The sequence below is a fragment of the Gavia stellata genome, chromosome 3 (genome assembly GCF_030936135.1).
Source record: "Gavia stellata isolate bGavSte3 chromosome 3, bGavSte3.hap2, whole genome shotgun sequence".
Taxonomy (NCBI): domain Eukaryota; kingdom Metazoa; phylum Chordata; class Aves; order Gaviiformes; family Gaviidae; genus Gavia; species Gavia stellata.
Genome location: NC_082596.1, coordinates 44070292 through 44095896, shown reverse-complemented (window position 1 = coordinate 44095896; position 25605 = coordinate 44070292). Strand labels below are relative to the sequence as shown.

Genomic DNA, 25605 nt, shown 5'->3' with positions numbered 1-25605 from the left:
TTAGAATGACACAAGAACCCTAACATTTGCAATTATTTTCAATAATAAAAACACTCCAAGTTCATCAGTTACTGCACATTTCTATTTAAAAAAACCCCAACTTGATCTCTGATCTACAGCCTTAACACTGATGTTATACAGCTTGACTAATAATCTTAAGTGCATCAATTTTCATTAGAGGAGTGTTCGTTTTCTTTTCTTCTTCTCCTGTCCAGATTTTTTTACTGTAGTCTCTAACAAGAGAGAAGTACCCCCCAACAAAAAAGCCCCCACACATTTGCTTTTATATACAATTTTAACAATATTTTGAGACTTGGTATATATTTTAGTATTGATAGTCAACATTTCTCAGGCTATTGCATTTTCTACAGAACACCAAGTCAAAGCTTTATTAATTTGTCTGGAGACATATTGGGACAACTTGCTTTCCTTAGTAAGTGACAACACTGATAACCCACTAAAAGAAAAGAACAATTTTTCTAGGCTAATTATAACATGGAATTAGTATCCTTTAATAACATTCTTTATTATGAGAATAAATACATAAAACAAATGCAATATATTAACCACATTTCCTCATATACATTCAGAATATAACAGGAAGCTAATAGGCATAATCATCAGAAATAGTTAAACAAATTTTTACTAAGACAACAACACTGGAGGGAAGCTGGAAAGTTTATGTGCTAGTAGCAGGCAAAGAACATTGATTTCAGTGTTTCCTTGATATTAAAGACAAACATACTGTAGTTATAAGCATGAACTGACAGAAGTGTTTAGCTCCGTGCGGTGGCCGTTTGAGGTTGTTCTGATTGCAACTGCTTTCCAAGGTATTCCCTGAAATACAACAAAAAATTAGATTGAGAAACATTCTGGAAAATGGGGAGTAGGATAGTGGTGGGAAGTATGAAGTAGAGAAAGAGGAAAAAACTTTAAATTTAGAATTATTCCTTCAAATAATGTCTACTGTCCTTAGTCAACTGGAGCTACTACGAGAGTACCTAAGCTTTAGGTATCCATCACCTGTCCCTCTGAAAATAAGGTACGAAGCAAACATCAACAAAACTGTCTGGAAAAAGAAAAAGCCCAGTGGTAATATTTAGAAGTCCTGGCAACTGTTACAGAACACCCACAAAACCCACAGATTGCTGAATATACGTATTAGAACGTGTGGCAAAGTATTTAAAAGGATCTCTTCCCATAACCCAGCTGCATGAGCACAAGTAATACTGATGGACATACTGGTAATTGAACCCACAGCCTAGCAAAATAGACACTGACTGAAGAACTGTATGTTCAAGTTGGAAGAAAGAAAAGATATCCAAGCCAGGCCCACTGTATACCAACACTTTCTTTAATGTGTTTTCCTCACCTGTATTTCGAAGTGCACTAAGTCACTTATTTTATATCTGTCCTCTCAACACTGGAACAAACACACCCCAAAACCTTAGCATTTGCCTTGAGAAACAATATTTAAATTATATGGAAAAATACCGCACAAGTCTTCTGAATGTTCCCATCTTTCACTGCCTCCTGTGAGAGGAGCTCAACACTTCACAGAACCACAAAGATGAAAGTGGTCTTTAGTAATATCTGGGTTGCTGCTTGTTACAGAAGACAAACTTCAATAATTGTACCACTGTATCAGCTGAAAGAGGTTTCAGGACCTGTGAAATGTAGGCGTTCTTTTTCCATTGCTGACAGTACACTTAGCACCACAGTTTTTCCTCACTACACAAGTATTTCAACCTACACAGGTTAAACATTAGAAGCTGTTCAGAGGAATTATGTTCAGAATTAAGCCTTTTTAAAAAAAGACTAACTCAAGAGTATGCACTTTTGTTTTATTTAAAAAAAATTAAAAAAGAAAAAGAGATCAGTTCTTACTGCACATTTCAAAAACTAGTTTTCAGTTTAGTTCCTGTTGAACAGCTATTCCCTATGCATTACAATTCCTATCGCACAATGAAGTTTAGCACCACAACTGTACCACCCAACAGCACTTTTCTCAGTTTTAAAGTGAAGTATCTAGAAAAGCCAAATTCCTATACTGTTAACTTCAAACTCCACTAGCAAAGAAAATACCACACAATTTGTATGCTAAGCCATATGTTATGATTCAACACCTTCCTTCACAGCTATATCAGGTGTTGCTGCAGGATCACAGTATTTTAGAGCTGCACTCAATGGGTATGACTCTTGACCGTAATAGATAGGTTACCACCCTCAAAGTAGAGACTCCTGATGGCAAAGAAGGAAATGACCTGCTCTTTTGCGGTTTTCCAGGACCCAAAATTGTACCACCAAAACAAACAACATTTGATAGCCATCCAAAAACACAGCAAGCAGCTATGGAAGGGCTTCCAAACTCACCAAACCTCCTTCTGCTCCCTCAGTGCTTTTTTTGTTTCATGCCTATATGCATGTACTGATTCTAGTATTTCTTGTCCAACATCCAGCCTTGAAAGCAACTGACACTTGCTGCATACATGGCTCTGCTCACAGCATCACAAGCCTGCAAAGTTATTTATTCTTAAGGCACACATGAATCATTTTGAATGTGAAATTCCTGTGCAATCACTTAGAAGTAGAAAAATCAATCAAGCTAACAATCTGTAACAGTACAACTATCACATAACTTACACTGGTTCAGATGCATGCTCAAGGCTTACTAAAATCCAACCATAGTGCAGTGTATTCAGCAAAAATCTCTGAAGGCAGAGCAGTAGCATATTTTGTAGGCACCTAGTGCCTTAACAGACATATTCAACTTTTAAGGACATACAGTAGATAGTACAGTACCTTCCCTACAAAACCTTTTATTTCAGTCATTCATTTGCAGGTGTGACGTTTAAGTCCAGGGACAAGGAATATCTCTTATCCCATTTCCCCACACAGAATGAGTATCTGCAGTTACTGCTCTATGGTGCCATGCTGCAAACCCAGGTGAAAACCCCATACTGTCCCTATCCCATCACCAAGCCACCACCAAGGGCTGCTGAAATGCAAAAAACTTGTTCCATCTGCTGTTACAAGTTCCATTTGGTTATCATTTCCAATTGAGTGTCACTGATTAACTTAGGACAAGTTCTTACATGGTCTATGCCGGCTGAAGAGAAGGATTGGTAAGGGACCAATAGGAGGGCTTTAGACAGCTTCTCAACATGAAGCTCTCACGTGCAGCCTTAGGAGAGCAGGCTGACAGATTATTCTGCCAGGCCTTTGGTCACTTCTCCCTCCCATCTTCCACTAAAACTCAAGCTAACGAGAGTAGCTTCAGTAGGCTCCTGTTCTCCCTCTGTTAAAATACATACTAAAAGGACAAGAAGATTCAAGTATATTTTTTACATACTGGTATTTCATCACAGCAGGAGGTTAAGCAGCACTGTAAGCTTCAGTCTTCACACATAAACTGGACACAGGTGTCCATCACTATGCTATTACAAATCAAGTGTCTAAGATTTTTTTATTTATCCTGCACTGTTACTTAGCTAAATCTTCAGAGAAAAACTGGGGTTTTAGAGTTACTGTTTACCCCCACAGAATTAAAACTATCTTTAAGAATGCAAGCATTCACCACATTGCACTATAAGAGCATCTATGATGAAAGAAGAAGGATAGATCTTGTCACCAAGATAACAAATCACTAAATATTCAAAACAGCATCTGACAGATTAGAGATGCATGCTACAATGGAAAGTAATGAGGTACTAGACTTGATTTTAAAAATTACAAGCTATAAAACCCATGAATTGGACCACTTCTCCCTATTTTAACCTTATTTTGTTAGTCTTTCCTTCACAACTGCAGAAGACAACTATCTTTACCACAACAAAGGCATTGTGGTTGGTCTTTTGCAAGCACATCAAGTTTCTAAGATTGTTTAACTCAGAGGCAAAAGTATACAACTGTGGCCACTACTAGCAGAGATTCATGCGTCCTGATCAGCTCATATTAGAGACTAAGACAAAACATATCCTGCTAACTTTTGACATAGCCGAGCTTTGGGGCCTACATACCCGTTGTCTTTCAATACACAATCTTAGAAGTAATACCATTTTTCTCTTCTAACCAGGCCAGATCTGCAGGGTGTCACTCAGTATCTGTTCTACAAGATGTAGAAAATTCAAGTACAAGTTGGGGAAAAAGAGCAAAACACTGTCCTGGCCAACAACAAATTCAGTCATCAATTCTTTCCACTAGAAAGCTGCCTTTTACCTTGAGTAGGCATTGTAGTATTGTATCTAATACTTCAAAAGCCCGTCAGAAGTAGTAAACATTTTCTCAATACAAACAGAGCAGCTGTCCAGCCATTATATAAGGCTCATTTTTCTTTCAAATCGTTTAAGGGGATGAAAGGAAATGAAATTCTATGTACCACTAGTCCAGTAATATTGAGCGTGTTTATATATAATGCTTTATTCCTTAACTGCTTTCCAGAAAGGGAAGGAAAGTTACCACATGCTTAATGGTGCTCCCTCAAGTCAATAAGCATCTGGAAATGTCTGTGCTCTTCAACATAAATAGACTTACAATTAAGCACGTCATTTTGTGTACTCCCCATGCTGGAATTGTAGAGGTGAACTCCGTGGATATTCTTAAGGTACCTTGCAACACTTCCTAGTAGCACTAACTTAGAATCCACACTAGAAACCATGTAACAAAGAATAAGGCGGCAATTCATCCTCCAGCATTAATAATAGAGATGTAAAGTTCATTGAGCAAAGGCCCAAGTACCTTGGGAGTTCAAATTTGCAAGTTAAGCTCTTTGGAAAAAGAAGTTCCTCTTTGACCGCTTTCCTCACGCCAGAACAGAAATGCTTCTACAAAGGTCAGTTTTAGCCCCCTTCTGACTTCCTTCTACATAAAACCATCCTTATTACAAAGTAGCTGAAGCTGGTCCAGACAAGCTTGCATTTACAGTTAACTGCATTCAAACATTAAACAATTGATTCAGTATAGAATATACAAGAGCATAAAATACTACCTCTGCGCTGCAGAAAAGTGTCAAAACATGCAAGTTTAGTACGTCACTTTTGAGAGTAACTACAAAATCCTCCATTTCTGAACTAAAGCTCAGATCAACAAAACTTGAAACACCATATTTTCTCACTTCCTTGGTAATTCAGAAGTCTGACAGTGAGGCATAAGTAATTTCCATTTGCAAATTAATCTTTTCATTCATATTAGAATAACCAAGTGAGATTCCTTCCACACTAGCAATTTCCCCTTTTTCAGGGCTAATCTTTAAACACACATTTTCTGCTGTATCCAAAGTGCTTTTTCCAAGAAGAAAAGGAAACTTAGAAGTGAATACATGAATTTGTTGCAACTCAAATACTTATTCTAATTTGTTGCTTCATTCAATTTAATTTAAATTGGTTTTGTTGGCATATGGGAGACACTGACACCCACAAGCTGAGATATACTTAAGTGTCATGGTTATTGCAACAAATGCTTAAAGGTCATTTAGGAAAAGGCACAAGGAAGTGATCCAACACATAAGCCACCAAATTCAGCAGGTATGGAATAAGGAGATAATTGCAAACTGGCACAAGACCCTACCTGAAAATGTCATACTAATTTTCAGATTGAGAAAAGGACCATTGTCAACAACAATCTATGATAGACGGGAAAGTTTTAAGGTACATACAGCAGATTACTAGAGGCCATGTGCTAAAAGGAACAAGCCTTGCAGTTTTAGTACTACTACTTTTAGTGTTATACTCCAAATTCTAGTGCAGTTAGATTTACCTGTCCTTTAAAGAAAACTAAAAATTCTTCTTTTCAGCAGGCAAGGGAAGAAAAGTACATGAAGCACAGAAAAAAGGAAGGGTAAAATTTTCATATTCTCTCTTTTCTATCAATATTTATTTTAAATCTTGCTTCCAATTTATTAAAGAACCAAGTTATAAAAAAAATATTTGACATCTTGAACATCTGTAATTCCTAGCTTGTTTTAGCAGACTGAGGTTCCTAAGAGGCAGAATGCTTTCCTTTGACAAAGAACAATATAAAAATATTGATTTTATTTTTCTCTAAACATAAACCTAGCGTCTCATGCTTTTGAAAGTGAAATTGAAAAGCTAGTTCTAAAGAAATTCTTCCCCTTATGAAAGAGTACAGAAGTGTCATAAAGCTACAATAGGAAGTCTGCCACATGACTCAAGCCACTCAAAAGACATTGCTAACATACGCTGTTACAGACAAATCATAAAGATATGCCAAATCCTTCAACAAGTTCATAGGACAGGTAGCAGATGGAATAGTTTGAACAGATAGAACAGTTTGAACAGATAGAACAGTTTTGCCATCTTTATTCTGCATTTCCACTATAGGTCTAATAAACTGGATTTGTTGAGAGAGACAGACCAGTTTTAGTAATTTAATGTGGCTTCACGTATAGGTATTTGAGTTACACAACTGATGTATTCCCAGCTTTAAGCAGGCTAAACTGTCCATTGAAAGCACTGGTCTTGTAAGTGTTACACTGCTGCAAAAAGATCTCCACAGATGTGACAATCCCTGGAACCTTCTGAGTAGTAGACGTGAAGTGGCAACACCAGGAGAAGGTTGCAACCGTTTCTCAAGTCCCCATCTAATCCAGTGGGGGACAGAGCTGGCACAGCCACCCTTCAACCCATTCCAGCCGTGTAAACCTGCCTTTCTCACAGGGCACTCATCCAGGCATTCTAGCGAGACAGCATTTTTTGTTCATTTAACTCTCAAGTGAGTTGCTTTCTGCTAATAAGCTCCCTTGGACCTGGTTACTGCAGTGGCACATTAACACTAGCGGTGGCTAGGAGAAAGACAGGTGGAGCTGGAGAGGGGCTACCACAGGTGCATTTGCCTTGCCACAGAGCCACAGCCATGGAAGTCAGTAAAAAAAATAAAGCAGCCAGGCTCAAATCAAAACTAGAGCTATGTTAATATCTGGTTCCTGAAATATAGTATTAACATGGCATACTGCTGGATCAGAAATTATACCACTGCATATTTTTATATATTATTTTATATATAAAAATATATACTAGATATATATTGTATATTTTAAATATAAATATTTTATACGTTACATGCACTGCTCTTCACAGAAGTAAACAGAAACAGTACATCTATGAAAGTAGTAAACTGAAAATCAAAGAGACATCTTCCTAGAGAGCTGAGCTGGGAAGACTGCCCAAGCTAGAGTGCTATCACACAGGAAAACTGCAATTCTTTGTCACTTGTTTGCTGACTACAATTTTCTTCCTTGATTCAGTGGATTAATGCAATACAAAGTATTTAAAAAAAAGTGTTAAAGACTATAAAATATTTTTTTATTATACCAATGCAGACTATAAGCGGTGCTGAAGGTAAGCAGCACAAACAACAAAAACAAAGAAGAAACAAATGTACACAACAGAATCAAAGCTCCTTTGACCAAACAGTTTGGGCTTTCACCACATAATCAATTTGAAGTTTTTATAAATTACTTTATTTTCAGTGGAACCATGGTGATTTTCACCAAGTATCTCCTTGACCTATACACGTGGCCTTGGATCTCAAGACAGAGGAGATGTTGCAAAAATCTCTGCAATCCTCAGTGTTTAGTATAACAGATTCCACTTAATGCAAACAGGTAGAACAAAAGCAAACTGTTAAGATGAACAGCACCTAGGACATTTTTTCACCTTAATTATTCACAGTAAAGAGACATTCAAACATTCTGATGTGCACACTAAAACTAAACAGCCTGAATGGTTGAGCAGAGGGATTATACACATTACATGAAAGTTATCCTTTTTTCAAATGGAGCCCATCTTCAGCTGAATGCAATAATATTAATAGACAATCTAAAGATTATCTCCTGATTACTGAAAACATTATTCATAGCACGGTTCCTAGCCCTCCTTAAGATGTGAAATGCAAAATTAACATGTGTCTTCAGACTGAGACACTGCAAGAACGTCCTTTTCACTCAGCAATTTCTCTTCAGAGAGGTTTTGTCCATTTTTTGGAAGAGTAATTCTAGACTTCCAGCTCACAACTTTACATACAAGCTATAAAGAAACAGTGTATCAATGAGCTCCTGTTACAAGACTATTACTCAAACATAGTATTAGATTTTAAAAGAACAGACCTATGACATTCAATTCAATATATACCTTTCTATTAGGGAGACAAGGTAGAAGTAATTTTTCACTCACAAGGTGCGCTATGAACTAACACACAGAGCCATTCTGTAAATTAAAAAGAACCAACTTGACTAAACCACGCAACTTGGTTTGAAAGTGGTTTTATATTTAATCAGAAGATTTAGTTGCCACAATGAATAGTAAGCAAAATGCTTTCAACACTTAAGAGCTTTAACTTTGCACAAAATACTTCAGAATGACTGACATACATCATATTTAACTGAATTTTCCTATCAGGAAATCAAATCGTTAAAGTAACACTAATCAGAAGTGAAACTATCAAAAAGTTTTTTCTTTGGTGACATGTTTTTCAGCATAACACATGAAAATGAACAATTTCTTTGAAAAAAGAAAATGTAAACTGACCAGGATGTTCGATATTTGCAAAATATTTGCTCTACATTAATAGAAGCTCTAGCAATAAAGTGTGTTTTACAAACAGTACAGATCTCGTGACAGAAAACATGATCACAGTGTCAAATCCCAGAGAGCATATGCATAATACAAACCACAGTCCCTACCCGTACGGAATGAAACTCTACAAGAACTTATATTTATGTTCAAATAAAAAGATGGAGCACTCATACTAGATATCAAGTGTGCCTATAACTAATTGGATTTTTGCTTAACTAGTCTCATTCTAGCTAGGAACTGTCCTCTTAAAAAAATACTAATTTTTTATCAGGGACACAATCTTTCTCAAACTTTTCAGTTAGTTAACTTCTGTTAACTATTAAAAAGGAATTGTATTGATGATGAAGGCTAAGAAACAGGATAAATACAGTGGATTGCATTATCATGTAGGCATTGTTTCCTAGATTTAAGCCTACTCTATTAAGTATTACACACCCGAGTGTTGGGACAGGAAAAAAAAAGGACGGGGGGACAGGCAAACTTCATGGAACGAAGTTTATACCAAAGAAGAATAGTGACAAATGCTGAATATTCCATGCTAACTCTACAGAACAACAGCTTCTAAATACAGTGTACTGCAAATCCTAGGCAGTTTCAGATTTTTTAATGTCTCTCTGCATAACTAGTCATTTTAAAAGATGGAAAGCAAGTAATTTTGTCTGGTATGTGCACTCTGAAAATGATATATTAATCTGTTGCATATTCAAAGCTTATCTGAATTTGTTGCTTCATTCAGTATGCTGTTTATTAATTTTACTTCCAATATCATACTTGATCGTGCATCAGTGATGCACCCTAACTCCCATTGTTTAGCATTTGCCAACATACTCATATTCTCCATGGTGGTATTAGTTCATTGAATAGCAGTTTATTCTGAAACTCTGCCTGTTTAAAGGAAGTTTATAGCTCAGAGCCTGCACAGGTGAAAGGACCCTGGGGAGATGAGGCATCATACCTGAGCCCAGATGCAATCCCTCCCTGACAGCAGCTCACTACTATGGCATAAGAAGAATGGTGGGGCAACAGAGTCACAGAATCACAGAATCACTACGGTTGGAAAAGACCTGTAAGATCATCAAGTCCAACCTGGAGAAAAAAAAAAAAAACCACAAAAAAAACCCCAAACACCCCACACCAAAAACCCACCACACAACAACAACAAGCCACAACCCACCCAACACCACACAGCACCATGTCCATCAAGCTACATCCCACAATGCCACATCCACACGCTCCTTGAATACCTCCAGGGAGGGTGACTCTACCACCTCCCTGGGCAGCCTATTCCAATGTTTCACTACTCTCTCAGTGAAGAACTTTTTCCTAATATCCAGCCTGAACCTCCCCTGGCGCAACTTGAGGCCATTTCCTCTAGTCCTGTCACTAGTCACTTGGGAGAAGAGACCAACACCCACCTCTCTGCAACCCCCTTTCAGGTAGTTGTAGAGAGCGATAAGGTCTCCCCTCAGCCTCCTCCAGTAGTTTAGTCAATGGGAGCAACTGCCAAAAGATGCTATGAGTTCTATCATTACCCTGACTCAGCCTGAGGCAAAACAAGGAAGTGTGCAATCAGATCCACTATGGTTTCAGTAACACTCATATGAATACTGAAGAATGTTTGAGCTATAGAGGTTAAGCCACTGCATTTTACTTTACATTTGTATGAACAAAGAGCACACATGATCCATCTCTGTACCTGTCAGCCAGACTGAATACTGTAACAATTCTTTTTTACTTCTGACCTCTGGCACCCAAATCCCAACAGCACCGCTCCTGACAGAGCAAGAAAAAAGTAATATGCTGCACTTACTACATGAGTCATGAGCAAACTTTCCTGGGCCTAACCCAGCTAGAAGACAAGCAAGTGGTGGAAACTAATGCACTATGTTCTAGATGACCAACAAGGTCATAAATAAACTACACATTAAATACAGAATATCTAGAATTCACCTAGCACTTCATCTAGCTCTTATTTTAGTGAAGTAATAGGAGGTTGGATTTAACCCCTTTAGAATGAAGCCAGGAGACTACAGGTTCACAAATCTTAGAGCATTATTGCCACTGCTCAACTTCAGGCACTGCCCTGAAAAACAACCTGCTTCTCTCCATTGTTCATAGAAGGAACTTGGGCTTCTAACTGTAGGTGCTTTGAGTCACAAAATCCCATCCCTGAAGTGCAGTAAAACGTCATGCCATGAAGCACATGAAAGGCACGTGCTTATCTGTAGAGATTAACATATTGGGTTTCTTTAGAGTGATATACTTAAGTGCTGTCAGTTTAGAACTTAGTGATTTGATTCTTTAAAAGTCTGCATCACTAAAAACATTGCTCCAACCAGCACTAGGTTACCAAAATCAGTTCCTAATACTAAAACGGTCAAGTTTGGTATTGCCTGTGAACACCAGAAAAGACAAGGAATAAAGAGATGAAGTTTCTCGTACATAGTTAAACCACAAATTGAACAGGACAAACAAAAAAATCTGCACCATCATTGCCATGCTGAACTCCTCCATGTGCCAATAACAGGTTTTTACCATCAGCATGGGGTGCTGCGACTAACACAGTTCAAGTGAGATTAAAACACAGGATAAATTACCATTTAAGGACATGAAGTGATGCTAAAAAGATACCTTTACTGCCTGCTTCATTCAGTGCATGATCATTTAACATGCAAATGTAACTGGAATATTTCTCCTGAACTTACCTCATCTGAAAAGCTGACAGCAGTTACTGCTTTTGCCAACCTAGCTTCACCATTTAACAGAATGCCTGACAGTCTGATTTCCCCCCATTTATCCCTGACTTAAAAACCCCTAAGGAAAAGCCAGTTGAGCAGCGTGTAATGAACTATTCAAATTACTTAGGAGTTAATTGTTTCTAAGTTGAGTTATCAGTAGTCTAATGATACAGCTGCATTTTAAGCAGAATGCCACTTCAGCTGCCCCATGACACTCCCTCAGTTCAGGTACCAGAAGTTTTCCTTACTCTGCTGCTCCAGGCACAGCACTTGCACCAAGTCTCAGCCTGGCAGAGCAAGCCTTTATTTTCTAATCCTTCTCTCGGTTAGTCTCCAGATCTAGAAGGAACCTGACTACCTCTGTCACACACGTGTCACAGATAGTAATGCAGAGTTGTTCCAGGCCAATTAAATTCAAGGAAAAAAAACAATTGCTTTGAGTGAAATAACTGGAATTCCAGTTATTTGCTCTGGAAGCAAGGGGGAAAATGCTTATTGTTTCCCCAGCTCTGAAGAGCAAGGTAAGCAAAACCTTGATGGTGCCAAGTAATCCATCTCACAACAAAGCAAAGCTAAATAAGTAGGCACTTGAACTGCACTGTGCAGCAGTCAGGGGACTCTGCTTTCTCCCCACACAAGCTATGAAACAGAAGAGCTCCGGATACACATCAAAAGCCAGATCTATACAAAGACAGATCTAGCTTACATACAAATAATGTGTCATTTCCTCAGCTCAAGCCAACTGATGTCCATTCCAGGGGGAACACTACTTTGGCAAATATAAGCCAAGGACAATGTGTCCCAGAGGCTTGTTCCAGTAAGAACTAAACAAGAACATATTCCCTACAAATTTTTATTGACACCTCTGAAGATTTGAAACTAGATGTAATTGCAATCTCTCAGTCTCAAATCTAAAGGTTCACAAACTGTGAAAAAAAGGTTCACAAACTGTGAAAAGCAGGCACTGAAAAGTTCATGCCATTAAAAAAACAAGACAAATCTAGATGACCAGATGATGTTTTTAAAATTAGTATGCTTACGTTGAAAATGAGAAAAAGCCAAGTTAGGCATCCAGGAAAACTTTCACTACCAGTGAGGTTTGTGCTGGAGAAAGACCAGAGTTTTGTATTTTTATTACCAGATTTTAAAGACACATGAAGTAAGACCTGTACCCTCTGCAGAAGGTAAATTCAGTAATTAAGCCTTCCACACTGTAATCTCGATTTAGTTATAGCTGGTTTATAACACTCAGAATGCTTCAAATATATCAGAACAGCATTGTGAGAAAAGAAGCATATCACCAAACTGAGAAGCAGGGTGGAGCACAACATACAAATACCATACTGCCCCAAAATTAGGTTGCACATGACCACACATTTAGTGTCCATCTCCATGCACAGAAATTCAGTGTTAATTTACCAAAGTCCTCCTTACACATGGAGAATGTTAACTCTGGATTTGTCCTACTAGGTTGTTCAAATGTGTAAGTTTTTCTCTGCTATAGAAGGTTCCCACAGCATGAGAGAGGGAGGAAGCAGGATAAAATTAATATTCTAACACACATGGGAGTTAAAACCCATATTCTTCAGAAGAAAAGGGGGAAAACTAGCTTTGTGTTACAGAAGATACACTGCAGGGAGAGGGGACGGGAGCTTTGTCAGCTAGCCTGTGCTAGCCTGTCTTCTACAGCAAGTAGCTGACGTGAAGAACCTGTAAGAATGCGCTTGATAAGCCTTGTTCCCCCACCACTTTCACACCGTTAGCATCATCACTGTTCAGCCTTTTAAAAAGATCACATTCTGTCAGAAGGGAAAAAACTGACAAGAGTTATAGATACTTCCAAGCTCCAAGCTTTTCAGAAATAAGAGGTTGTTTTAAGTTCAAAATTAAATTAGTTGTTTGTATCTCAACACCTGTGTTCCAATGTACTCTGATGTACTGTTGCATTTTATCTTTCTCTAAGGCAATACCAAATTTGAAATATGAGCTTTAGTGAAATCATAATTAATAATCAGATTAAGGATTCCTAATTAGTATTTTTAACTCTCCATGCTTTATGCTTAGCATACCCAATTAGTTCGGCAAGTTATACAAAGTTTTTACGTGAACACTGAAGTTCTTCAGAACTTCAGCCCTTCAATGATTCACTATAAAGGTCCTGTGCTCTATTGCAAAGGCAGCATCACCCACCAGCAAGTTCTGTGGCAGAACACACCAGGTCTTCAGGGTTTTTGGAGCTTTATTAGAGAAACAGTCAGACAACTAGTCAACAAACAATAAAAGAAAAACATCACTTCAAATGCTGTTCTCAGCAAATGATTAAAGAGATACCAGCGAGTGATTTTCAGTTTCATCTAACCAACCAGCCCACAAGCTTCTGCTACTCCAGGAGCTCAAGAAAAACTCCACTTGCACCCCTTAAAATGGCAACAGAAAAATAACAGTGTACAGTGGGGGAAAGGACTAGAGCAAAGAACAACAATGCAAAAACGGTCAGGCATGCACTTTGCAAAGCAACTGCCAATTACTTACTTGAAATATCAACTCTTACAACTACATCACGCTACCAATTCCTTCAGCCAAAATTAAGACTGTAGTTTTCAGAATTACAGCTTGTATTAAATATTAAGCAGTTCAAGTAAGTTAAAATATATCGTTCAAGTGAATTACTCGTGACATTCAATCATGTAAGGTCAAGCTACTCAATTCAACTGCAACCAAAATATACAGAAAAACTAGTAAGATCTTACACATCAGCATCATATTGCTCTTTTGTTTAAGAACTGCAGTCTTCCCACTTTAAAATGTTGTTCCCCTCTTAAGAAATCTACTGTCTTGAATCCTCTCTCCACAGCCCAGTATTTTTTACTGTCAGTAGTATGTTAAATAATCTTCACATACCAGTTATGAACCATCAGCTTCTGCACAGCCAGTAGTGCATTATAACGAACTTGTTGGTCTTCATGATGCATGTGGTTCATTACAAGCTGTTTACCACCAAGTTGTTCAATCACTCTGAAAGAGGAGGGGAGAAGTTTTGACATTACTTCACCTTCTGGGTAGCTATCCTATCCAACCATTTCATGTTCAAGGCATTAAAAGGTTAAGTCACAGAATATTTATTTTATTAGAAGTATTTATTTTCTAACATATACATCTTATTTGACATGTTACAAATGCAGATCTCTCATACTACCTGCTGAATTTTTTTAATTTTTTTTTTTGCTAAGAATTCACAACATCGGAAAGTGTTTGTACTGGACTTCTGTTTGCTACCCACTACTTACTTCCTTGATAGTTGTTTATTTCAAAATTTATCGAAGAAGTCCTTTTCAGAGAGGGTTATTTGCTTTACCCAGCTTGCTGAAGAACTCAGTATTGGCTTGAGAGGGTTAGCAGGGTACACGATGATCAATTATTATTTAGGAGGAGGTAGTGCCCTCCCCTCCGTAAATTGATGATAACGAAGTCACTCCATTTTTTGCAAGATTAAAGCCCCAATCCAATCCAGCACTGCCTAATCCAGAAAAAATGCTTGTAATCACGCCAACACCTATTAAACCAGACACCTGGTACTCCTCATAGTGCTTTTTGCCATTCTAACTGTATTAGAGCAACAGCTATTCTTGCACAAGATGCAGAACTGGCTGCTAAGTTACCATTTCCAGAAAAACAGAATGTTTGAGCTGCATCTTTCACTACAAACTTAACCATAGTAGTCATCCATAGCTTTTTAATAGCTATACCAAACCCCAAACCCCCCATGAAATACTGATGAAACCTTGTATCACATGTCATGAATATATCATTTCTTAAAAAAAACCTGGAAGGCAACACACTTAAAACCTGAAAAAATATCACCATCCAGATGATTCTCTACATGCAGCATTTTGGTCTGTCATAACAAAGAATGTTTGGAGGGAATTTGCAAGGAATATATAAATGGATTACTGACTTGCATGTGTTTTTAATATCTGTTCTCTCACAGGCCAGCGAGTAGTTAAACATAATATTCTGTGAAGAGGCTATCGTTTGCATAACTCTTAGCCTGATGCTATCCTGCCATTCTAAGCTTGCATTAGCTGTCTGGTTTTACTACTATTATTTTCATTGCCAAATTAATGCATTACTGCTTCACAACACACCCTGGTTTTGTAAACCGCAGAACAGTACAAAGACATAGCGTGGATATGAAAAAGATGATTTCCCATTTCATTTTATACCTCAGTCAAAACTATCCTGGAGGCCACAGGGAAAATTATTTCCCAACAGTATTAGAACATTTAGAGATATTTCATATAAAAGGAATGCATTTAGAAAAATGTAATTGTTTTAAGCCAGAAAATCCTCACCAAGAATTCAAGAAGTTATTAGTAATGTAACAGATTCAAAAAAAGTTTATGCCTGCCTTAGGCCTCCTCACATTTTTAATCATGACTTAAATATAAAACCACTGCACACAAAGACAAGACTGAAACACAAACAGATCCCTTTTCCTCATTACAGGACTGACTTAAACACTGATTTTTTCAGTAAGTGAAAGGAGGTAAAAGAGGCATTAAACTCAAAAGCTGCCTTTTGCAAAGAGCATACAAGTATCAAAGTGAAAAGTTAAAACCCTATAATTACAAATGGAAATGGAGTATTTCAGATGACAGTAAATCACTGTGAAATTATGGCTGAGAATACAAAGAATCAAAGAACAGTGTTACTGTTCTTGCATAACACTAGTGCAAATCACTTCCCAGCCATGTGTTTCAGTCCAAAAGGTAAGCAACTGTGAGTAAGTTTCACAGTGAATGACATTGCTTCAAGTTCCAAACCTGCTCAAAACACTACTTTTAGTTCTGTTTTCCCTCTCCTCAGCTTCTGCTTACAAGCAGTAATAGAGCCTAGTGGGACAGTTATGTATGGTACGTGCATACCTTCTGCAGGGACTGTTCCCCGTAACAACAGCGCACTAAACCAAAACAGTGGCAATTCAAACAAGTTTCTGGATGCTGAAGAGACAGATTTTAACATGATCCATTTAAAGGGAGAAAGAGGAAATAGAAGAAGGCAAATGAGAACAGTTTAGACTGTTACAGCAGAAAATATTAATATAAAATCCACACTACATATCTAAAAGCAGACCAAGGTGAAAAAGGGAAAGCAATTAAGCTTTTTCTGAATTATGAGCTAAAGAAGGGAATGGCTCTAGGTCAACCTCTTGTACATGCAAAACATAGAACACATGTTCATGGCATTCAGGTGATTGAAAGTGTTGATCTTACATAGCAGTAACCCTTGGACCACATGAAAGTTGTACTGGAGGCTGATGTTCAACCTGCATTTATTTTCAGTGACAGGAAACGCCAATTCCGTACTTCATTTCTGCTGTTGCATTGTCAGAAAACACATGTTGGTGAGCCTCATTAGAAGCCCACGGTGCTATTGCCTTGAGAACTTGGTCTGCAATGTGCTATTTTAAAGGCAAGTTAAAATTATTTAAGCTGACAACATTAGAGAACAGCCAAGCAGAAATAAAGCATTTAGTTTAACAAACATTTTCTTTTGTCACACAAAGGGAAAGGTTAGCCAAAACTGTAACTCTAGGTCTCTGCTGTGCACAGCAGGTAAACTCAAGAAGTTTTAGGTTATAATTCACCTCTGCAACCTTCGAAGACTAAAGGACAATCCAGTTAAGAGTTGAGGATAAACACTTAGAGGAAACAAAAGTATTTAAGACATTTTAATTCTCTTATTCTCCTAAGCCAACGAATAGGATCCACTCTCCAAGTGAGTCATGCAATGAGAGTGTGAAATGCTAACCAGGCGTGGGAGCAGTAAACAACTAAATATCAAAAAAACATCATGGTAAAAAATGGACTATTACATGGGAACTGACACACAGTCCTTAGGTATTTGGAGCTTTTAGTCCTAAAACTGCTGAAGTCATACTTAGTAAGAATATACTGGATTACAGTGGGAATTCTTTAAAAGAAAGAGATTGAAGCATTTCAATTTGTTCATCAGAACAGAAAGCTAAATAAGCCAAGTCTGTAAGCAGAAAGCAGCTGAAGTTTTAGAATTTCATATAAGATTGTGGGTTAGAACAGTATCTAGGACACTTCTTATTTGCTGATAAGAACTCCTTTTGAAGGTTGATGCACTTCCGAATAGGCTTAACAGCCTGGGAGCTGAGCAGACCTGTGGTCCCACCAGCAGTACATTTTCCTAAATACAGACAGAGAGATACAGGTCCTGTTTATCCACTCATCCAACTTCATCGCTTTGGTCCAGCAACTGCATGGCCATACTAGCCCAAGCATTATGCCACATTTGAGTAGATGTGTGCAAGCTATTTAAAGATTATGGTAAATGCCTAACAGAATGGTTTCAGACAAAGGGTAGCTCAAAGCAGGAGCAACCAGTGTTAGTCCTTCAGCTCTGCCACTTGCAGGCAGCAGTATGAGTTTCCACCTTATTGGAGGATATCTTGCCTCCCCCTCGAAATACCATTTGTCATAAATCTCTTTTGGAAGATACAAGAGCTAATTAGCAAATACACAGCACTGCCTAATACAAATAGTACATGCTGAACACCTCTGACCTTTCTTAGTGGACCTAGAAAACAGTTAATTTGTTCCCATAATCTAAAAATATCTTCAAGTTGCCCACAAGACTACAAGGGCTGTGAGTGCTCCAGAGTGAACAAATCTTTCTAGCATATATATGGCATGAAGCTTCAGTCTGTTGTTCGTGATTCTATTACTGTTAAGACAGCAGTCTGCACAAGATGTGTTCATGAAATTCCCAACAACCTCAGAAGACCATTCTCATCTTCCCCATTAAACCCGATGCAGAAATTAGAAACAGACCACTTCTTGGCTACAAAAATTAAGTCACATGTCCCTTTGGGTGACCAATGAGCATGATTCCTGCAAAAACCAAAGGCCCCCTTCTGCTTCAGTGGTCTCTTTACCTTAGAGATGCAATTATTCAGCAAACATCTTTGCTCACAAGTTCTTAAAACAAAACAAAGCAAGAAAATATAGCAATGTCAGTCTGTATATTTTGACAGGAATTCAGGTTTACAATAAACATTAACACTTTTATATGTATTTGTGTAGCTAAAAGAAAACACGCTAAAATAGAAGAATGATAACTGAATCTGTGCGAACATCACTGAAATTACAATAGCAATTGTTTGTGAGAAAAATCTTGTCTCAGTAGTCTTAAGTCACACTTAAACATTGTTGAAATAGTCCATCCCTACTGTGAGTCAAATCATTATAGTCCAGTAGTCATAGAGAGTAAAAATGATATATTGATTACATTCTTGGTAGCTCTTCTAATTTATTCTGGTGCATGTCTTCTGCTTTAGTCTAAACAACTTATTCAAGACTTCTTTAGACATAGGTTCCCTTCACTGTTAAAAGACCCTGAAATACATTAAGTCAAAGATGTAGTTTGTGTTTTCTCATCTGATCTATGAACATGTTTTCTCACCTTATCAGTGAATTAAACTTAAGCATAACCTGCAATCCCTATGTAGTATATTTTAATATAAATGACCAAAAAAGCCACAGGCAAAGTATATACTCCAGCTAGTCTCTTGAGTAACAACATACTGGCATTTTTCTTACCGTTTCCCACGGGGATAGTGTCGTACATATTCTCCCACATCATGAGCAGCTACAGCCAGCACTTGTGGGTCATCAGAAACCTCCAGAAGTTTTGTAAGGATTCTAGGAAAGGATTTGAAACAATCAAGTCCCAGGTTTTCAGTTGGGTTTTTTTTTGTTTTGGGTTTTCTTTGTTGTTGTTTTTTAAAATCACTGATAACTTAAAATGTCAAAGCCGATAACCATAAAGATGCTTTACAGCAAAGCTAGAATAGAACTTTTTCCAAACGTGCAGTTGCGCTTAAAGAAACGGAGATCCTGCCCTAATTAACAGAATTATTAAAAGCATTCACTAGAGTGAGTTTCATGAACCTCATCTACAAATACCTATAATGAAGGTTTACAAAATATCTCCTTTCTTTATACATTGGCTTGAAGACCAATAGTTCAAGGTAAGCTGTATTAACCAAACACACAAATATTTATAGACTGGGACAGAGGTGAGACACAAACACAAAGCCTACATAAGGCCAAGAGATGCTGCTGCTTCTGTTATACAACAGACCTCAGTCACACTTGCATGCTGTTCCCAGCTGCTGCACTCAGGATCCTGGACTACAGATTCAGAAAGTGGTAAGGCCACATTGCTTGTGACACAGAAAGGGGGTATGACAAGCCTACTATCTATCAGCCTTTCCCCAACTCTATTCCTTCCCCCACATGACAACAGTAGCCTTGCTCATGCAGGATAGAAGGACAAGAAGGGCAGAATTTTATGCCGAACACTGTTATACAGAGTCATTTAAAAATAAAAAGGCATCCTAGCAGTTGAGAACAAAGTACCACACTGAGTTCTTTGGTCTGTGCAACTGTGAACTTCTCTCAGTTCAAGACCATAAACTTTATCTCAGAAACATCACTCGTTCAGTCAACTGTTGTGGTCTAAAAATCAGTTCTGTCCTAACTCAAAGACTGAGATGATGAAAGCTACACCTTGTAATTGACTCCGATTTCAGATTATTAGTTATTTTGATAGCATGCACAGAAATACAGAGGTGTTAGAATTCGAAAACAGTTTCTCAACTGTTAATATTGTCTGCATTTTTTAATTAAGTTGGTTAATCAGTTTTAGTGAAAAACAGCTACCAGTAACACTGTTCTCTAGCCAGTAATGAGGAGGGGGGGAAAAACGACACAGCTATGAAGGTTAGGCACTAATAATAAGTTTAAAAGGTTAAACACACAGATCACTGGAAAATTAGACTCATCTAGGCTTAGTAAGATGACAAACATGTTCTAATCACAGAAAGTTAGTAACAAGTTGAAATAGGTAGGTAGGTTAAAAATTCAATTGGAATTAAAAAAAGAACATTCTGGTAAAATTAAATTACCAGAGCCACTGCCTCCCTAGAGGCCAGAAAGTGACAAATGAAACACTTCCCATTTTAAAATAACTCCTAATTTGGACAAGAAGTAGGAACAGAAACTCAAACCATAACACTAATCAGAAGACACTGAAGATCCATACAATATCGTTGAATAAAATACAAGTCCAGCATCACTTGCTTAAGAAGTCAGTAATGGCGGAAAGCAGAAAAAAAAGTAAGTTTAACAGTAAGCTTAAGCATATTAGAGTTAGAAAATAAGTAAGCTGGCAGATAAGGGAAAGTAAAATGATGTGGCTTGAAGCAAAGAAAGGATTGTCTGTCAAATGCCTTACAATGCAAAAGAAGTTCTGCAGTGCAAGAATCTCCCCACCACACTGGGGGGATGGGGTTTTCTGGTGGGTTTTTTGTTTGGTTCGTTTTTGGGGTTTTTTTGGTCTTTGTTTTTTGTTTTTAAACGAATTAGTGTAGATCACTGTCTTTGTGGCAGCACAAGCACAATAAATTTACCTAACAGTCCCAGAACCAGGAGAGATGAATACAGCAAAACATTGGAATTGCTACAGGAAATATTAAGCCTCAACATCAACTTCATGTTGCAGTTGGCAGCATCTAAAATTTTTCAGTCTACATATTTAGCAGTATGCCGTCAAGGAGGAATTTCAGACATTTTTGGTGATGTTTCCAGGCAGACTGAAATGCACATAAAGCTCAGGATCAGCTTGCTCCTGCCATGCCTTCTAACATCTCACACGGTCCACTCGACCTTCTGATTTCTGTTAGGTCTGGCACTTATTAGCAAATACTGAACAGGAAGAACACCATGTATTATCAGTTAATGACAATGCAGTTAAACAATTAAGAGCTCCTACAAGCTATTTAAGACCTAGACATCTTTTGAGAAGCCAGCAAATAAGTCCTTGACTCCAAAAGGATAGATGAAGTGAAGCTGAAGCTCATCTTACAATCTATGTACACCAAACAGTCTCAAGACAAAATAGACAGACTGCAACATAGTGCAGCAAGTCATATTTTCAACAACTTTCAACTCCCAAGTATTTGAGACAGCAGTTCATTACTCAGATCAACAACAGCATAAAACTAAGACTAAGGTATGGTAAAAACTTTTTTGATTGCATCAATTAGTATAACTGTTTTTCAAATGAAAGCATTAAAAGAGTCAACTGCACAAATCTGCATGAAAGTTAAGCTAGAGATATTCCCTCTATCATCATCATCAATACATTTTGACCAGTAAAAACAAATAAACAATTCTGCTTTTGAACAAAATGGACCACACATGAGTAAGGACCCTACATTCTAAAAATAGCAAGATGTTCTGACTTGCTTTCATTCTAGACATTACCTGGTGGTGAAATGTAAAACCTGTATTAGATACAGGTTCAGTTAAACACAGAAAATATTAAAGAATTATGTGATTCAAGACTTGAAAACTTACTTGAGTAGTTCATAATTCTTCTCATTCAGTCTTACAGCGTTCTCCCGCCAGAACTTCTCAGACTTGTGTACAGGACTCCACTCCAGTCTTCCTGACTTAAGCTCAGAACTGTACTCATCAAAGGAGCTGCAACACAAAAGACCTAAATGAAATATTGGCTAAGCATCTATGAACAGAGTTTGACAGGCCCAAGCCTGTCCCTATAAAGACAAAGCTAGAGCACAACTTGCTATGACACATTTGGAAGTCAGGTCTCTGCAGAGCATGAGAACCCTTCCTTGTCTCACAGTTCAACACTTTAAAAATAAGGAAAGGCATGAAAGGCAAGAGAAAAATTTGTTTTCAAACATACCCCTCCATCCACCCCAAAACACAATTCCTGAAGGAAAAAAAAAAAAAAACACAAAAAAGAAGAAAAACCCAAGCCACAACACCACAGCATTTGGGAATTTAATTGGCTGTTATGCCTGTTTTCTAGGTTTATACTTCCCCAACCAAGAATCCCAGTCCTTGCCTTTCATTCAATTAAACCTTTGACATGAACTGCAATATGCAGTTCAATTTATGCACAAGAACAAGAACTAGGTAAACACTAGCAAAAACTTGAGTTAATCTGGACAGCAAGGTGTATTCTGATCAGGTCATCTTTGGCTTAGGCTAGAACTCCTGTAAACTCCCTCTGAAGTTCTTTAACAATTCATCAGTTATGAACATCACATATCTAAAAGTGAAGATTTATTTTCTATTCAGCTTGTAAATACACACTTAGAATAGGAAACTTTTATATACAACCAGCATCTCTGTATACTCCACCTTATCAGCTAGCACTTACGTATCATAATTCTGTATATTTTTTAGCCTTAAAAAAGAAAAAAGATTTTACCAACGTTCATGTAATTGCATCTTTTAAAAGTTCACACTGCAAAGCATACCTAAGGTCCTGCACACTCTCACCAAGCTTGTCCAGTAGAAATTTGATATCTTCACTTATGTCTTCATCATCATATTTCTGCTGATCCAAATTCTCTAGCTGCTTTAAAACTTTACACTGAATCATGGCAAGAGCATATTCTTGACGAGTTTCTCTCTCAGTAGATTTCTCTAACAGATTCTAGGAAAATAAAAATTTAGTTATTTTGTTTGTTTTAACAACAGGCTATTTTGAAACAAAGTGGTATTTTTAAGAAATTCTTATTGGCACTTTTTAATTTAGTAAGTGACAGAATTGACCACTTCCCGAAATAATCTCTCAGAATAAGTGAAGTATGTCTCTACCGCACAGTGGCTGCTTTACACTTAACATTTAGCAGCATAAATTGCCTAGGATTGACCTTACTACACAGGAGGAGCATTCATATCTGTCACTACAGCAGATGAAAAGGAACTTAAGGAAAAAAACCCACACAAACAGGCCCTGTCTTGCAAGGTAGAAGTAATGCAACCATATGTACTGAAAAGCATAATCACCACTGCATTCAAATTTAGGTCACCTAGACCTTTTTCCCTCCTACCTGGTATACTACCTTCAATACTAGAAAGTATTAATTCACCTGCTTCAATCATTTTCCCCATCAAATCGGGCTGACTACAAAGGCTATTCAAAGAAAAAGGGCAGGCTTATATCCCAAAGTCTCTGCCATAAACAACTACTTTTATCTGGGATTATCATCTTAGCTTTCTGTGCAACAATAGCATAAAGCAGGAAAGCCTTAAAAAAACCAACCTAGAAGACCCTGCAGTCATCTTTCCACCTGAAAGAGTTACCATGTGGATTAGATCAGCTGCTTTTGAATTTGGGAATATTCCAATTAGACATTTTTATTCAAATAGAAGCTTGTTAGTAAGACTGGAATTACAAGCACAGAATGTAATAGTCAAGTTCCAATGTCATTTATTCAATACATTTCTACTCAATTTAATCAGCTTCAAACTATGTTGTTCAATCACAGCTAGCCACCTGCACTTTGATAAAGCTGAAAACAGGAATTCCATATAAAAAGACAAAAGTCCTTAACAAACCAAAAGTGTTCATATAAATAAGCCTTAATGTCTACCAAAAATAAGCAATGAAATCATATAGAAGGTATTTGACTGCACCACTCTCATTCATGTTAAAGAATCATTACATTTAAGGTTTCAAATCCATCAGACATCATATTAGTAAGGCAGAACACTGCAAATAAATGTTACAACTTGCATATTGAAAATAAGTAATTTTACCGCTTTTAATGGCCATATACAATTAGCTTTAATGTGCAAAAACCACTAAGAAGTAAAAGGTAATCTACAGAAAGTAATGCTAAATTACTTAGATTTAAAAGAACAAATAATGAATCTTAAAAGACAAAATTCAACAAGTTCAGGGAGCAGGTAGATAAAGTTTCCAAAGAACTCCTAGTTAAGAGAATTATAGGCAGATGTGGAAGCTAGTCCAAATATTATTACCTATCTCATACCATAGTGACATATTCAAGCTTTTTATAGTGAAATTGAAAGGATATGTTAGGAAAGTACAAACAGGAACACAAGAATAAACAGAATGCATCAGTAAAATACTCAGCGATAAAAAAATCTTAAGGTACAAAATGAGTTACAGGTAGGAAGCAGACATAAAAGACAATAAGAGTATGAAAAATTACGAAAAGATATTTTAACAGGTAAAGAGAGAAAGTAATTGATTCAAAGTAGACTGAAGTACCCAATACCTGTTGCTTTATAGAGAAAAAAATATATATATATTACAATGACATACTTCAGGGAATTAACTTGCCAAAGCGGTGAAACAGGTCAAATTAGGAGAAATCGGGTAGCAGAGAAGACATACACAAGTTGTCAAGACTCATGGCATACCTTCAGTAATGCACAGGCAGTAGGGATGATTTGGGGAATCAAACATAGTCCTTTATGCAATTCTTTTTCTTTTTTTTTTCTGCATAAACTGATACTGTGGCCTCTCACAGAGGAAAAGGGCTATTTTGCCTCTGCTACCTATTTTAATTTTGCTTTAGAACTCACAGCTCTGATCTCTAATTTCTAATCTATTAGTTCCTGGCTGCCAGTTTATAAGCTCATTTTCATGCCAACACTAATCTTTAATGTTGGAGAAAAAACAGCTAGGTTAATTTCCCCGAAGCCTGTAACAGAACCATCTTATTCTTTTTTAGCCTTTCTTTATTAAAAGAACTTGGCTTCATTTTTGTCTCCTCTTGCAAAACACACTAAATCTAAAAACTAGCAATTATTTCTCCTACTTTTTAAGACCTCAGAACTGGAAGAAGTTGAATATAAACTGCTGAGCCCCTCAATATTTTTTTTTTTTCAAGCTACCTTGCTGTACATCCCCGCTTAATCCTAACTTTAAAATCCTAAAGGACACTAGAACAGCTACAGAGGTCTACATAGTAAGAAAAGCTCCTGCTAAATACCTTGCGCCACTGACCAACAGGATAAATAGCACATTCTTATGATCTACCTTATCCACAAATTTTTCAAAGTAGCAGATGCTTTTGGCTAGAGAGACCATTTAAGTCAGAGAGTAAGCGCCTTTACACAGCTCGTTATTGCTGATCAGCAAGTCAGTAAGCAACAATTCCCCTCTCCCCATCCTAATTTACCTGTAACACCTACTACTGGAACACAATCAGTACCCAGGAAAACAAATAGTTTCCAAGATCTACATCATCTATTCAGGATACAAGTCCTGTTTTAGAACAGGATTACAAGTTCTTACAGCACTCCTGTATCACATACAAGACACTTGACAAGCATGCACATAAAACTACGTGCACATACACGATTAGCACCCGTGAACACAAATTGGTGCTC

General features: G+C 37.4%; 1 protein-coding gene across 2 annotated transcripts in view; it reads right to left on the bottom strand.

The window, feature by feature from the left end:
• Positions 1–505: 505 nt before the first annotated feature.
• Positions 506–25605, bottom strand: part of ATP6V1H (ATPase H+ transporting V1 subunit H) — a 51519-nt gene continuing 26419 nt past the window's right edge. For both annotated transcript variants that reach the window (XM_059836008.1, XM_059836009.1), the window contains exons 10-14: positions 22713–22891; positions 21781–21906; positions 18958–19059; positions 14231–14344; positions 506–837 (exon numbers count right to left, since the gene is read on the bottom strand). In XM_059836008.1, the coding sequence (XP_059691991.1) occupies positions 777–837; positions 14231–14344; positions 18958–19059; positions 21781–21906; positions 22713–22891 (582 nt within the window). In that variant the 3' untranslated portion in view covers positions 506–776. The remainder of the gene's footprint in view (positions 838–14230; positions 14345–18957; positions 19060–21780; positions 21907–22712; positions 22892–25605) is intronic.